We start from the raw sequence: 12,845 nt of genomic DNA on the forward strand, positions 1-12,845 counted from the left end.
AGTGCAAACCACACATTGCCTGCCAAACGTATGACTCAAAGGACCCTGAAGATTTTTTGTAACATCCCAGCCACAACCAAGAAACACTAAGCCGTTTCCACGTGAAACAACCAAACACAGTCTCCTGAGCCGCTACTGTGAAAGCTCCTGTACAAACAGCGAATGAGATGGCAGCGCTCCCTTCTGCTCCCACCCCTCCATGTCTGCAGCATCCAATCGCTTTTCTCTGTCCTGCGGTCTGTCCCTGGGATTGGCCAGGAACGGGATCGGCGCGGGACCACTGCGCACGGGCGGAGCACAGCGACTTGTCCGTCACGTGCGGCCGCCGGGCCTCCCGGCCGTCCTGTGCGCCTGGCGGAGCGGGGGGGCGGGGCCGAAGATCTGCTGCGCCTGCGTTGTGGGCGTTCTCGGGGAGCAGCTGCCGCCACCACCGCTATCGTCGCGTTCGGGTGTAGAATTTGGAAACCCTTCGCCGCGTTAACAATGAAGCAGAGTTCGAACGTGCCGGCTTTCCTCAGCAAGCTGTGGACGCTTGTGGAGGAAACCCATACCAACGAATTCATCACCTGGAGCCAGGTATGGTCGGGCCACAGCGCCCTGACTGACCGCCTCCTCTCTCTGTCTCCCGCGTGGTTGTCTTTTGCGGCCTGCAGCTCGACGCTCTCTGGCCCGCGGCGCGGTGCCTTGGCGTTCGGCCTGGCGGGGGACCCCCTGTATTGTTCGCGCCGGGAGCCGCGGGGGCCGGGCCGGCGCCGCTCGCCTCAGGCCGCGGTGGGGGAGGGGCGGCCCGCGCGGGGCGCCGCGGCTCTGGTAACCCTGTAACGGTCCGATCTGGTGGGGTCAGCGTTCGGAACCGGCCGGGAGGAGCGAGGGGAGCCGAGGGCGCGGGAGCCACATTACTGCACACTCATCCTCCGTCCTCCCGCCGGACTCACGGGTTATACGAATCGCAGAGGGGACAGGGAGCCCCGGGCCAGGATCGTCAGCGCAGGGTTTATAAGAAGAAATCTTTACCTCAGTGACCTGATTCTCCTCAAGACCCCCCTCACACACATACATACACATACATACACACACACGCACACGCGCACACACACACCCCGCTTTGCATCTGGGGTCTTTAGCGCAATCGGGGAAATAGGCAAACATGTTCAAATGCAGGTTCATAGAAAATGGCAAATTATTCTTTGGAGATTCTGGGCCATTTGTATAATTGGATTTTATGATTATTATAATAAAAGTGATAATAGGTGTTCAGTAATTTAGTAATCTCTGAATTTCACTAAACAGTTTCCAACAGGGTGATATAGGGATGGTTTGATTATTGGTTTGATCTCATCTCTTAAACAAGGATGACCTTAGCCAAGCCCCTTCGCTTGTCTGGCTTAAGTTGAGTCATCCATAAGATGGATGGGTTGCCTAGGTGACCTTCTAGTTCCAAATGTGAAGATTCTAGGCAGAATGATTATTTGCATCAACAGTGCATTCGTGTTAGAAAACACTCCTAGGCTGTTGGAATCATTTTTTGAAGCCTTTCTCTTATTGTAGACAATCATCTATTTGGGCATATTTTCACATGTAGAGTTCTTGAGAAGAATAACTAAAAACTACCTGAATGGTGCCTGGCACCTGTTAAGTGCTGAGTAAATGTTCTCTCTCTTCCTCCTCCTCTTCTGTTCCTTTCCTGTTGTAGGAACTCTTAGTTTTATTTACTTTTATCTTTACAAAATATGCCATTATAATAGTGAAAACTTCATGTACTCATATCTTGCCTTGTGTTAGTGTCATTTGTTTATTTTAAAAACTTTATTCTAGAATTTAATTTTCATATGGTCAATATAGGCAACTGGGTTATCTTATGAGGCCCCTACCCCAGGGGTGGGGGGCATTGTGTGAGTGTATATATTAAGCATTTGATGAATTCTGTACAGTTGTACAAAGAAAGGTGAAAATAAGGAAGCCAGCCACCAGCATGTACTTAAAATAAACAGATGTCTCATGCTTTTCATCAGTCAGAAGGATTAAAAGTTGACAGGGATGGATCAGCACAGACTGTTACTCAGCCACATATTCATGTTAGAAATTGGATTGAGATTCTCTCCCCACCCAAGCCGACTTTATTGTACCTTTTTGGCTGGACAAGCCTTCTGGTTTTTACTGCCTAGAAATGGTGCCTGAATATGCTGGCAGTTGGTTTTAATTAAATGATATTATGGCAGTGGCAGATATAATAAGTACTCATTAACCAAAATATTTCAATAACATTTTTGTTTTCTGAGCGGTGTCAAATGTGGAGTTTCATACTGATCCATAAATGCATCATTTTATGAATTCTAAAATAAGCCACTTAATCACTCTTATTTATCTCATTATTAAGTCTAAGCTTGAGTTTTAACTGCTCATTTTCTCATGTGCATATGGAACCTCAAAATGTAAACTCATTGAGGTCAGCGTCTGTGCCAGAGACCCAGTAGGTGTTTAATACATGTTTGATGAATGAATGAAATCCCTGAAAAATGTAATGGGAGTGGTGGGAATGATAAAGATAGAACTATGTTTGAAAAGAATCTTAGAGATCATCTAGGTTAGCCTCATCCTTATATAGATGAGGATTTGAGGTTTGAACAGGTTACTTATCCATAATTATACAACTAGCCAGGATTGGAGATGGGATTCCAGAGATTTCTGAGGTCCCGGATCAGTCTCCCATCAGTAACACTAAACTTAATACAGATTGGCACCATATTTAGTTTTATACCAAAATGTTACCTTCCCCAAATTAGTGGACAATTCTGGATAAATGTGTTTAGGGCTAAGCCTGGTTCCTTAGGGCAGCTGTCTGTTATTTTTGCTCTCCACAGATTTTTCTAAAAGTAGTGTTAACACTGAAAAGTAAAACTTTAATTAAACAACGATGTTAGGATGACAAACCAAAAATAAGTTCCCCTTATCTTTTATATTTATGGTTGCTTCTGGTTTCCTTCAAGCTTGTTGTGCTGTACTTCTGTTGAGTTAATTTCACGTTTATACTATCTGAGTGAAAATCTTACAGAGAACTTTTAGAAGAAGCAGATGTTTTGGGAACCAGGCAATCTTTTATGCACTTTTTTTCCACTGGTGGAAAATAATTTATTTCTCTAGCTTGAGTGTAAGACAAGGGAAGAAAACTCGTACCAACTGCATTTTGGAAAGCTTGGCTTAGTATCCCTAAGACGTGTAAGTTTAGTTTTCCTTGACACTTGCAATATGACAAAATTGAAAAGTGAAGTAGTACCCTCATTCTCAACATTAAATATAGAAATGTAATATTCTGAGCAACAAAATTATACTAAATTTGCTATTGACACTAAAATAATAGCAACATCTTTAGGTCCAGAGTGCCTTTAAAAAAATATTGTATGTTTTTCCATTTTCCACTTAATCTCTTGGTAAAAAAATTCTTTTTTTTTTTTTTTTTTTGCATTTCCTATTGTTATATATCTATTCTTGGCTTTGGTAGAGAGTTTGTTGCCAGAATCAAAGACAGAGTTTGTACTGTTGGACAACCTAAAACTATTTTAAATGCAACAGGGTCCTAAAGAGAGGGCACATGTTTGGCTTGGAAACAACTGGGGAAACTTGATATTCAGAGACAGGTTGTGGAGGTTAAATGGAAGTTCTTGCTATATAGTGAAGAGCAGTCTTTACTGTTAATGAAATTTGATAATCGGTTTATGTTGAAGTGCAGCATTATAAAAGAAGGAAAGAACTGGAAGGTCATTCTTTTGTCAGTGTTTTTACCTTTGTTGCTGTTCTTCAGATTGCTTGGTAAGACCAAGTGATTTCCGCTAAAGATCTCATACCTATCTGTTCCACCTTTTTGTGTCCTTTGACAATCTGTACTTCTTTATTCCTCTCATATCAGCAGAGATGAATAGGACATAGGAGGCAGAGGGAGCAAAAACAGAATTTTTGCAGTATTTTCTGTTTCGGATGAATTTGAGCAGTAGGCCCTTAGACTTTCCAGCGTACTATAATAATACTGTTTTGAACATCCCAGCAACCATTGCATTGTTTTAGTATTGCAAAATAAAAATAAGAAAGGCTACAAGTGTAGCAGGGTAGGGGTAAAATCCAACTTCAATGAGCCTGCAGAAAAGTTGAAACATTCATTCAAAGATTCTTTTGCAAGTATTTTTTATTTGAAAGAGAGAGAATGAGCTAAAGACTCAGAAGAAATGGTTGATGACAGACTGGTTGTTAAAGAAAGTTACAAATTCGAAAAGTGTTTTAAAGTGATGGATCTGAAGTGTTAGATTATTAGTAGGAGTATTTTGAGTGTTCTAAACTTGCAGTCCCCAACCAGTCCCGGTCCCAGTCCGTGGCCTGTTAGAAACTGGGCTGTGCAGCAAAAGGTGAGTGGCATGTGAGCAAGGGAAGCTTCATCTGTATTTACAACCCCTCATTGCTGGCATCACCCCAGCAAGTTCCATGGAAAAATTGTCTTCCATGAAACTGGTCCCTGGTGCCCAAAAGGTTGGGGACTGCTGTTCTAAACCGAAAGTGCAAAAAGGTTAACTTGGACAGTAAGAGCTGTTACTACTCTTTGGAATCTTGTCAGCATTTGTGGGAAAAGTTTACAGAGAAACGAATCTCTCCCCCTCCACTCTAGTAGCTTTCTGTCCCTTGTAAAATGTTTAGGGAGAGTTCTGTGTTGTATTGCTTGAGTCTTTCACAGGTTTAAATGGCAGTAAGGTGGAATTTTTGCACACAAAGAAGTTACTTACTAATGTTAGGGTGGAGACTGAAGGAACACCATAAGCACAGATATGGAATGATACTAGTGAAGTGTATAAGTGGGAGTATGTGAAAGGAAGCACAGGTATGAGCAAGAGACATTCATCTCCATTTGATATAATCAAAGAGTCGAAATTCTAAAACTATAATTTGGTCCATTTGGCCAAAGATTCATTTAGTCAGTCACAAATATTTGTTGTGAATATGTTATGACTTCACAATGTGTTAGATACTAGGAATTCACTCAATTATGAATCAAAATTCCTGCTTTCTTGGAGTTTACATTCTAGTGGTAAAAACTGTTAAATAAAAAGTAAACAAACACAAGTTGGATGTGGTGATGCCAGCCTGTGTTCTCAGCTACTCAAGAGGCTGAGGTGGGAGGATCACTTGAGCCTAGGAGTTTGAGGCCAGGCTGAGCAACATAGGGAGATCCAGTCTGTACAAAAAATCAAAAATAAAAAACGTTAGCTTGGCATGGTGGTGTGTACCTGTAGTCCTGGCTACTTGGTGGGCTAAGGTGGGAGGATTGCTTGAGCCCAGGAGGCTGAGGTTACAGTGAGCTGTGATCAGGCCACTGCACTTTAGCCTGGGTGACAGAGTGAGACCCTGTCTTTAAAAAAAAAAAAAAGCAAACACAAATAATTTCAGTCAGTGATAAGTACCGTAAAGAAAATAAAGTAGGGTAAGCAGAGAGTATATCTGTTAGGGTCTAGACAGAAGACAGAACCCCCAGGTATTTTCAACAGTAAAACTTCAATAGAATTACTAATTATATCAGGGAAATTGGAGTAAAGAAAACTCTAAAGAGTATAGGAGTAATTACAGAAGCAGCTACTACAGATAAGGCTGAGATGGAGTACCCAAGTATGATCCCTTTTCCTTAAGGCTAAGATCCTGAGCTTGTTGGAGAGAGTATGGCTATGTCTCACTGAATGGCAGAGAAGTCACTGGTGGTGCACTGGTGGAACTTACTTGAAACCCAGTCTTCAGAATTTGCGGGAAATATGCCCTCTAGGACAAGGGTTGGCAAACTATAGCCAATGTGCTAGCCGTCTGTTTTATAAATAAAGTTTAATTGGAACACAGCAGTGCCCAGACTACTTAACATATCGTCTGTGGCTGCTTTTTCACTACAAAAATAGAGTTAAAATGTTATGATCTGCAAGCCTATATTATTAACTATCTGACTCATTAAGAAAAAGCTTGTCAGCATCTGCTCTAGAGTACCCTAGAAAGCTGTTCATGATGAGATGTCTTGCTAGAGATGCTCTGTTTTGAGACCTCCCAAAGGAGAGGGAGTGCCAGGGAAAGCTGCTGGCCTTTGAGTGCTCCTGATCACCATTCTTGTCAGCATTGCAAGAGCTAGGTGCTAGGGAACCTGCTTACACTGCAGGAGCCTGCTAAGGGGACATAGCCAGGAAGGAGAACTCTTTCCTCTTGTAATATCTCTCTAGTATTCCCTACTTACACAGCTTAACATCATGGCAGCTAGAAAAAGGTATTTAAGGGACTTAACTCCATGTTTGTATAGCAGACAGTGAAGAATGAATTTGGAACAATAAAATGATAACTGTCATGTAAAGTGACTGGTTTTGTGGGTATTTTAGGTAGGGTGATGAGAAAAGCCTCTCTGAGGAGGTGATGTTTGAGCAGAGACCTGAATGATTAGCTAAGTGGGCCAGACAAAGGGGAATGGCAGATGTAAAGGCCTTGAATATGGCATGTTCAAGGAAACAAGAAGGCCCATGTGATTGGAGTATCTTTAGAGAACAGGATAGTGAAGGCAGGGAGGTAGGCAGGAGCAAATGGTATAGCAGACCTTAGGACTGTGGTATAGAGATTGGACCAATTAGAAGACCAACACAGTTTTCCAGTATGGTATTGAAAATAGTGGTGGCTGAGACTAGGATAGTAGCAGTAGAGGTGGTGAGAAGTGGTCAGCTTTGGTGGTGAGAGATAGTCAGCTTTGATACCTGCTTTGAAGGCAAGGCTGTAGGACTTGCTGATGAATTGGCTGTAGTTAGAGGAGGGACATGAAAGAATTAAGAGTGACTCATAGATTTAGCCTGAGCAACAGGATGAATCCATTTGTGAGATAGGGAAGGATAAGAGAAATGTAGGTTGGGGATTCTGTTTGGTTGTAATAACTTTGAGAGTAAAATGGATCTCTAGTATCATTTGGAAATTGTTTCATTTTGCTTAGATTTGATTGACCATGCTTATTTCATATGGCCACACCTAATTTCAAAAGGGGTGGGAAAGTGCAGCGCTAGGAAGAGTAGGAATATTTCTAAATAGCTGACTGACTTCCACACTCCAGTATGTCCAAGTGGAAATGTTGAATAGGTTGTTGACTATGGGACTTTGGCATTCAGGGTGGAGTTTGGAGCTTGTGCCTGGTAAAGCCATAGGACTGAATGAAATCATCTGGAAAGATGCATGAAGATAGAAGGAATTAAAAGATGAAGTATTCCAACTTTTAGAGAGATGAAGATAAGGAAAAGCCAGCAAAGGAGACTGAGAAGGAACAGCAAGAAAGGAGGAAAATCAAGGGCGTGAGGTCACAGAAATTAGTGAAAGAAAATAGTTCAAGAAAGAGATGATCAACTGTATCATGTGCTGTTATGAATATTCTTATATACCTCTCCTGGTGTATATAAGCAGAGTTTCTCTAGGGTCTATATATCCACATGAGTTGCTGGAAAACAGGGTATGAAATGTTTAACCTTAAAATAATGCAAATTGTTTTCCAAAGAGATCAAATTAGCTTATTCTCCTGTTAGCCATGTATGAGATTTTCTTTTAATCTACCTCTTCTTCAAAACTGGATATTATTATTCATTTTAATTTTTACCAGTCTAGTGGATGTAAAGTGTTAATAAGGTTTTAATTTATATTTTCCTGACTATTGAGTTCTAAAACCTTGTCATGTTTTTTGGCCATTTGTGTTTCCTTTTTTGTGAAATGTTTGTTTTGCCCATTTTTTCTGTTGGTCTTTGATTATTTTTAGGAATTCCTTGTATATTCTGTATATCCATTTTTCTGAGTATATGTGTTGCATATATCTTCTCCCAGTTTGTGGCTTATCCTTTTACCTTTTTTGATGAGAAGTTCTTAATTTTAATGTAATTAAATATATCAGTCAGTCTTGTGGTTCATGTTTTTGGTTTCTTCAGATTGTTTTCCCCTAAGTAGAGAAACATACTTTTCCATCTTCTGAAATTTTTTTTTTTTTTTTTTTTTTTTTTTGTTGAGACAGAGTCTCACTCTGTTGCCCAGGCTAGAGTGAGTGCCGTGGCGTCAGCTTAGCTCACAGCAACCTCAAACTCCTGGGCTTAAGCGATCCTACTGCCTCAGCCTCCCGAGTAGCTGGGACTACAGGCATGCGCCACTATGCCCGGCTAATTTTTTCTATATAGATTTTTAGGTGTCCATATAATGTCTTTCTATTTTTTAGTAGAGACGGGGTCTCGCTCAGGCTGGTCTCGAACTCCTGACCTTGAGCAATCCACCCGCCTCGGCCTCCCAGAGTGCTAGGATTACAGGCGTGAGCCACCGCGCCCGGCCCATCTTCTGAAATTTTTAAAGATTTGCATTTCATACATAAGTCTTGAATCCATGTGGAGTTGATTTTTGCATGTGGTTTGAAGGATCCCATTTTACTATTTTACACATAATATTTAGTTGTCTAGTACCTTTATTGAATAGTTCCTCTTTTTCCCAATGATCTATATTGCCACTTCTTATGTCACAATTACACATAGATATTGTCTTAGTCTGTTGGGCTGTCATAACAAAATACAAACAACAGGAATTTATTTCTTACAGTTCTAGAGATTGAGAAAGCCAAGATGAAGATACTAGACAGTTCAGTTCCTTGGTTAGGGCTCTCCCCGGTTTGTAGATCCACCTTCTCCCTGTGTTCTCCTGTGGCAGGTAGACAGAAAAAGAGTTCTGGTCTCTCTTTCTCTTATTATAAGGACATTTAAACCTATCATGGGGGTCCCATGTTAATGACCTCTTCCAAACCTAATTACCTCCTAAAGTCCCTACCTCCAAATACTATCATATTGGGGATGAGGGCTTCAACATGTGAATTTCGGGGGAACACAAACATTCAGCCCATAATAGATATTATGGTTTGGTTTCTGGATTCTCTATTCTGTTTAATTGGACAATTTATCCTGTGCCTATATTGTACTCTCTTAATTACTGTAGCTTTAGAAAAAGTCTTTTGGTAGGGCAACCCATTCGTCAGAAGTGTCTTGACTATTGTTGATCTAAAATAAAGTTCCATTTAAAAAAAAGCTTGTTAGATTTTTATTGGAATTACATTGAAACTATAAATCAAATTAAGGAAAATAGATATTTAATATTGACATGAACAAGGCATATTTCTAAATTCATTTTGTTTAATAAAATTTTATAATTTTTTGTTATTAGATCTTGCACAACTTTGTTAGATTTCTTCCAAGGTATCGTATAGAAGTTGTAAGTGGTATCCTTTATTTAATAATACATTTCTAGCTGTTGCTGGTAATTAGAAATATAAGTAATTTTGTATGTTGATAATAAACAAATGAGCAGGTCATTTTACTGATTTGAGTTCTCTGAGTGTACACCCATAGTATTTGTGAATGACAGTTTTCTTCTTCCTTTCAGAACCTGTGAATGCAGTTTTTCTTTCTTTGCAGTGACTAAGACCTCAGGATGGTGAATAGTAGCAGTGATCATGGGATTCTTCCGTTCTTAATTTTAAAGGGAAAGTTTTTTAATGTTTCACCCTTAAGTTACTGGCTGTTAGAATTGAGAGTTTTTAACTTATCTCTTTGTTGACATCAAACTCAGTGGGGAAGGGTCTTGCCGGAATGGAGGATACAAGAAAAGGTTGACTTTGGTGGAGTGGGTAATGGATTTGAAATAAAGAAATGGGGGCCGGGCGCGGTGGCTCACGCCTGTAATCCTAGCACTCTGGGAGGCCGAGGCGGGTGGATCGCTCAAGGTCAGGAGTTCGAGACCAGCCTGAGCGAGACCCCGTCTCTACTAAAAATAGAAAGACATTATATGGACGACTAAAAATCTATATAGAAAAAATTAGCCGGGCATGGTGGCGCATGCCTGTAGTCCCAGCTACTCGGGAGGCTGAGGCAGTAGGATCGCTTAAGCCGAGGAGTCTGAGGTTGCTGTGAGCTAAGCTGACGCCACGGCACTCACTCTAGCCTGGGCAACAAAGTGAGACTCTGTCTCAACAAAAAAAAATAAAATAAAAAAAAAAAAAAAAAAAAAAGAAATGGGTTGAAAACATATTAAGTTAAAGAACATTGTGTCAAAGTGTTAATAAGTATAAATTCAAGTGAAATTTGAGATGGTTAGGGGCAGAAATATAGATGTTATAATCATCATAGAAAATAAAGTCAATAATAAGATACACTGGTGTGGATGAGATTGTCTAAGGAAAGAATATAAATGGCACCATGATCAAGGATAGAAACCTAAGAAACACACCTACCTCTTATTCGATAGGTGGAAGAAAATAGAAAGTAAGTATGAGAGGTAAGAGACCCAATAGCCTATAGCATCAAAGCCCCGAGAGTAGAACATTGAGGGAGGGGATTGTTAATAGTACCAAATGAAATGCCATGGAGAGGTGTAGGAAGATAAAGACTAAAAAGAGGGTATTGATTTTGTCATTTGACGTTTTAGAAAGCCGATTTCAATAGTGAGGGAAACCAAAACCAGTTTTTAGTGAGAGTTAAGTGAATGAATTGGAGAAGGGGGATTTAAAAATTGTTAAATTTTGCATTTAAGGAAAAGACAAATGGGTAGATTGAGAGAGAAATAAAGTGTAACCGGGAAAGTTAAGGTAGAGAAAAATGCATGCATTTTTAATTTTGAAAGTACTGGTTATCAGACATTTTAAGTTTTGCCAGTCTAGTAAGGGAAAATTGTTATTTGTTTTGCTGTATTTTTCTTCAATTATGAATAAGACTAGGCCTTTTCTAAATTTTACATTGAGTTTTTCATCAAACAAGATTGTGTTTCTATTACTAAGAAAGTAGAAGAGAATGGAGATAGGGTGGGAAGCTAGCAGTTTCCATGGATAAATTTATTTTTATCTGTATGTCTTCCAGGTTTAGTATGTCATGTTTCCAAAAGCTTGGTTGTAAAGAGTGAGGTAACATTGAGCTTTTGTTTTTTTCCTCCCAAATGGAAAGTTTTTTAAATAATCTTTCTCCATTCTGATCCCCCCCATTTGAATGCTGTCTTTATTTATTACCTGCTAAATTCTCAAATAGATTTGCTGCTGCTTCTGTCCTCACTAGTTTGTCCATTCGTCTCTTTAATTATTCTTTCTTCAGTACCAAACTCTTGTAAACACTATAATTTTATCTGGGCCAGGTGCAGTGGTTCATGCCTGTAATTGTAGGACTTTGGGAGGCTGAGGTGGGAAGATCACTTGAAGCCAGGAGTTCGAGACCAGCCTGGGCAACATAGCAAGACCCCATTTCTACAAAAAAATTAAAAAAAAATTAGCCAGGTGTGGTGGTGCACCCCTGTAGCCCACTTTTTCAGGAGGCTGAGGCAGGGATCTCTTAAACCCAGGAGTTCCAGGCTACAGTGAGTTATGATTGTGCCACTGCACTTTATCCAGGACTGTAGAGTGAGACTCTGTCAAAAAAAAAAAGGAAGAAAGAGAGAAAGAATTTTATCATCTGTGTAGAGTAGGGTTAACACTCTCTTCACCAGTGTTTTCAATTATGTAAGTATTTTTACAAATGAACCTAAGTACTGAATATTTGGTTGTGATAGCATCACCATCTCTATTCCAAAAATATTTTTTAATTGAGAGAATGTAATACATTGGTTAATTTGGGGAGAATTGACAGCTTTACAGTACTGCATTTGTCTTCCTTATATACCTCTGTAGCTTTAATATTTTCTTAAAGATCCTGTATATTTTAAAAAATTTATTTTTAGATACTTAACGTTTTTCTATTATTTAGGTACTTAACATTTTTCTGTTATTCTTGGGAGCTTTTATTCCATTTTAGTTTCAAATTGTTTTTCTAAATTGTGGTAAAATATACATAACATAACATTAATCATTTTAGCCATTTTTAAATGTACTGTTCAGCAGCATTAAGTGCATTTACTTAATAGTTTTTATGTAGCCATCACCACCATTCATGCCAGAATGTTTTTCATCTTTCCAAACTGAAACTTTGTACCCATAAGACAATAACTTCGAACACCTCTCCTCTAACCCCCAACAACCACCATTCTACTTTCTATCTCTATGAAGTTCTAGATACCTCATATAAATTATACAGTATTTATCCTTTTGTGACTGGCTTATTTCACTTAGTGTAATATCTTCAAGGTTCATCCGTGTTGTAGCTTGTGGCAGAATTTTCTTTTTTTTCTTAAGGTAGAATAATACTGCATTGTGTGTCTATATATATATATTATACCACATTTTGTTTATCCATACATATTGCCATGTGTCGATGGACACTTAGGTTGCTTCCACCTTTTGACTATTGTGAATATAGTGCTGCTGTGAACATGGGGTAGAAATATCTGGTCAAATCCCTGCTTTCGGTTGTTTTGAATACGTATCCAGAACTAGAATTGCTGGATTATTTGGTAATTCTATGTTTAATTTTTTGAAGAGCCACTATATTGTTTTCCACAGCAGCCATGTCATTTTATATTCTTACCACTAATGAACAAAGATTCCAGTTTCTCCACATCCTTGCAACACTGTTTTGTGGGTTTTTGATGATAAGCAAACTAATGGATGTGAAGTGGTATCTCATTGTGGTTTTCATTTTCATTTTCCTAATGAATAATGATATTGACCATATCTTCATGTGCTTATTGGTCATTTGTATATCTTCTTTGGAGAAATGTCTACTCAAGTCCTTGCCTAATTTTTTTTATCAGGTTGGTTGTTTTTGAATTGTAGGAGTTTTATATATATTTTGAATATTAACCCCTTATCAGATATATGATTCACATATCTTTTCTCCCATTCTGAGGGTTTCCTTTTCACTCTGTTGATA

General features: G+C 39.3%; 1 protein-coding gene across 2 annotated transcripts in view; it reads left to right on the forward strand.

Annotated features, from left to right (window-relative positions):
* Positions 1 to 303: 303 nt before the first annotated feature.
* Positions 304 to 12,845, forward strand: part of HSF2 (heat shock transcription factor 2) — a 32,941-nt gene continuing 20,399 nt past the window's right edge. Inside the window, exon 1 of one of the 2 annotated variants that reach the window (XM_069487956.1) lies at positions 304 to 576. In XM_069487956.1, the coding sequence (XP_069344057.1) occupies positions 484 to 576 (93 nt within the window). In that variant the 5' untranslated portion in view covers positions 304 to 483. The remainder of the gene's footprint in view (positions 577 to 12,845) is intronic. The other variant, XM_069487955.1, reaches the window with a different exon arrangement.

The sequence above is a fragment of the Eulemur rufifrons genome, chromosome 15 (assembly GCF_041146395.1).
Source record: "Eulemur rufifrons isolate Redbay chromosome 15, OSU_ERuf_1, whole genome shotgun sequence".
NCBI lineage: Eukaryota > Metazoa > Chordata > Mammalia > Primates > Lemuridae > Eulemur > Eulemur rufifrons.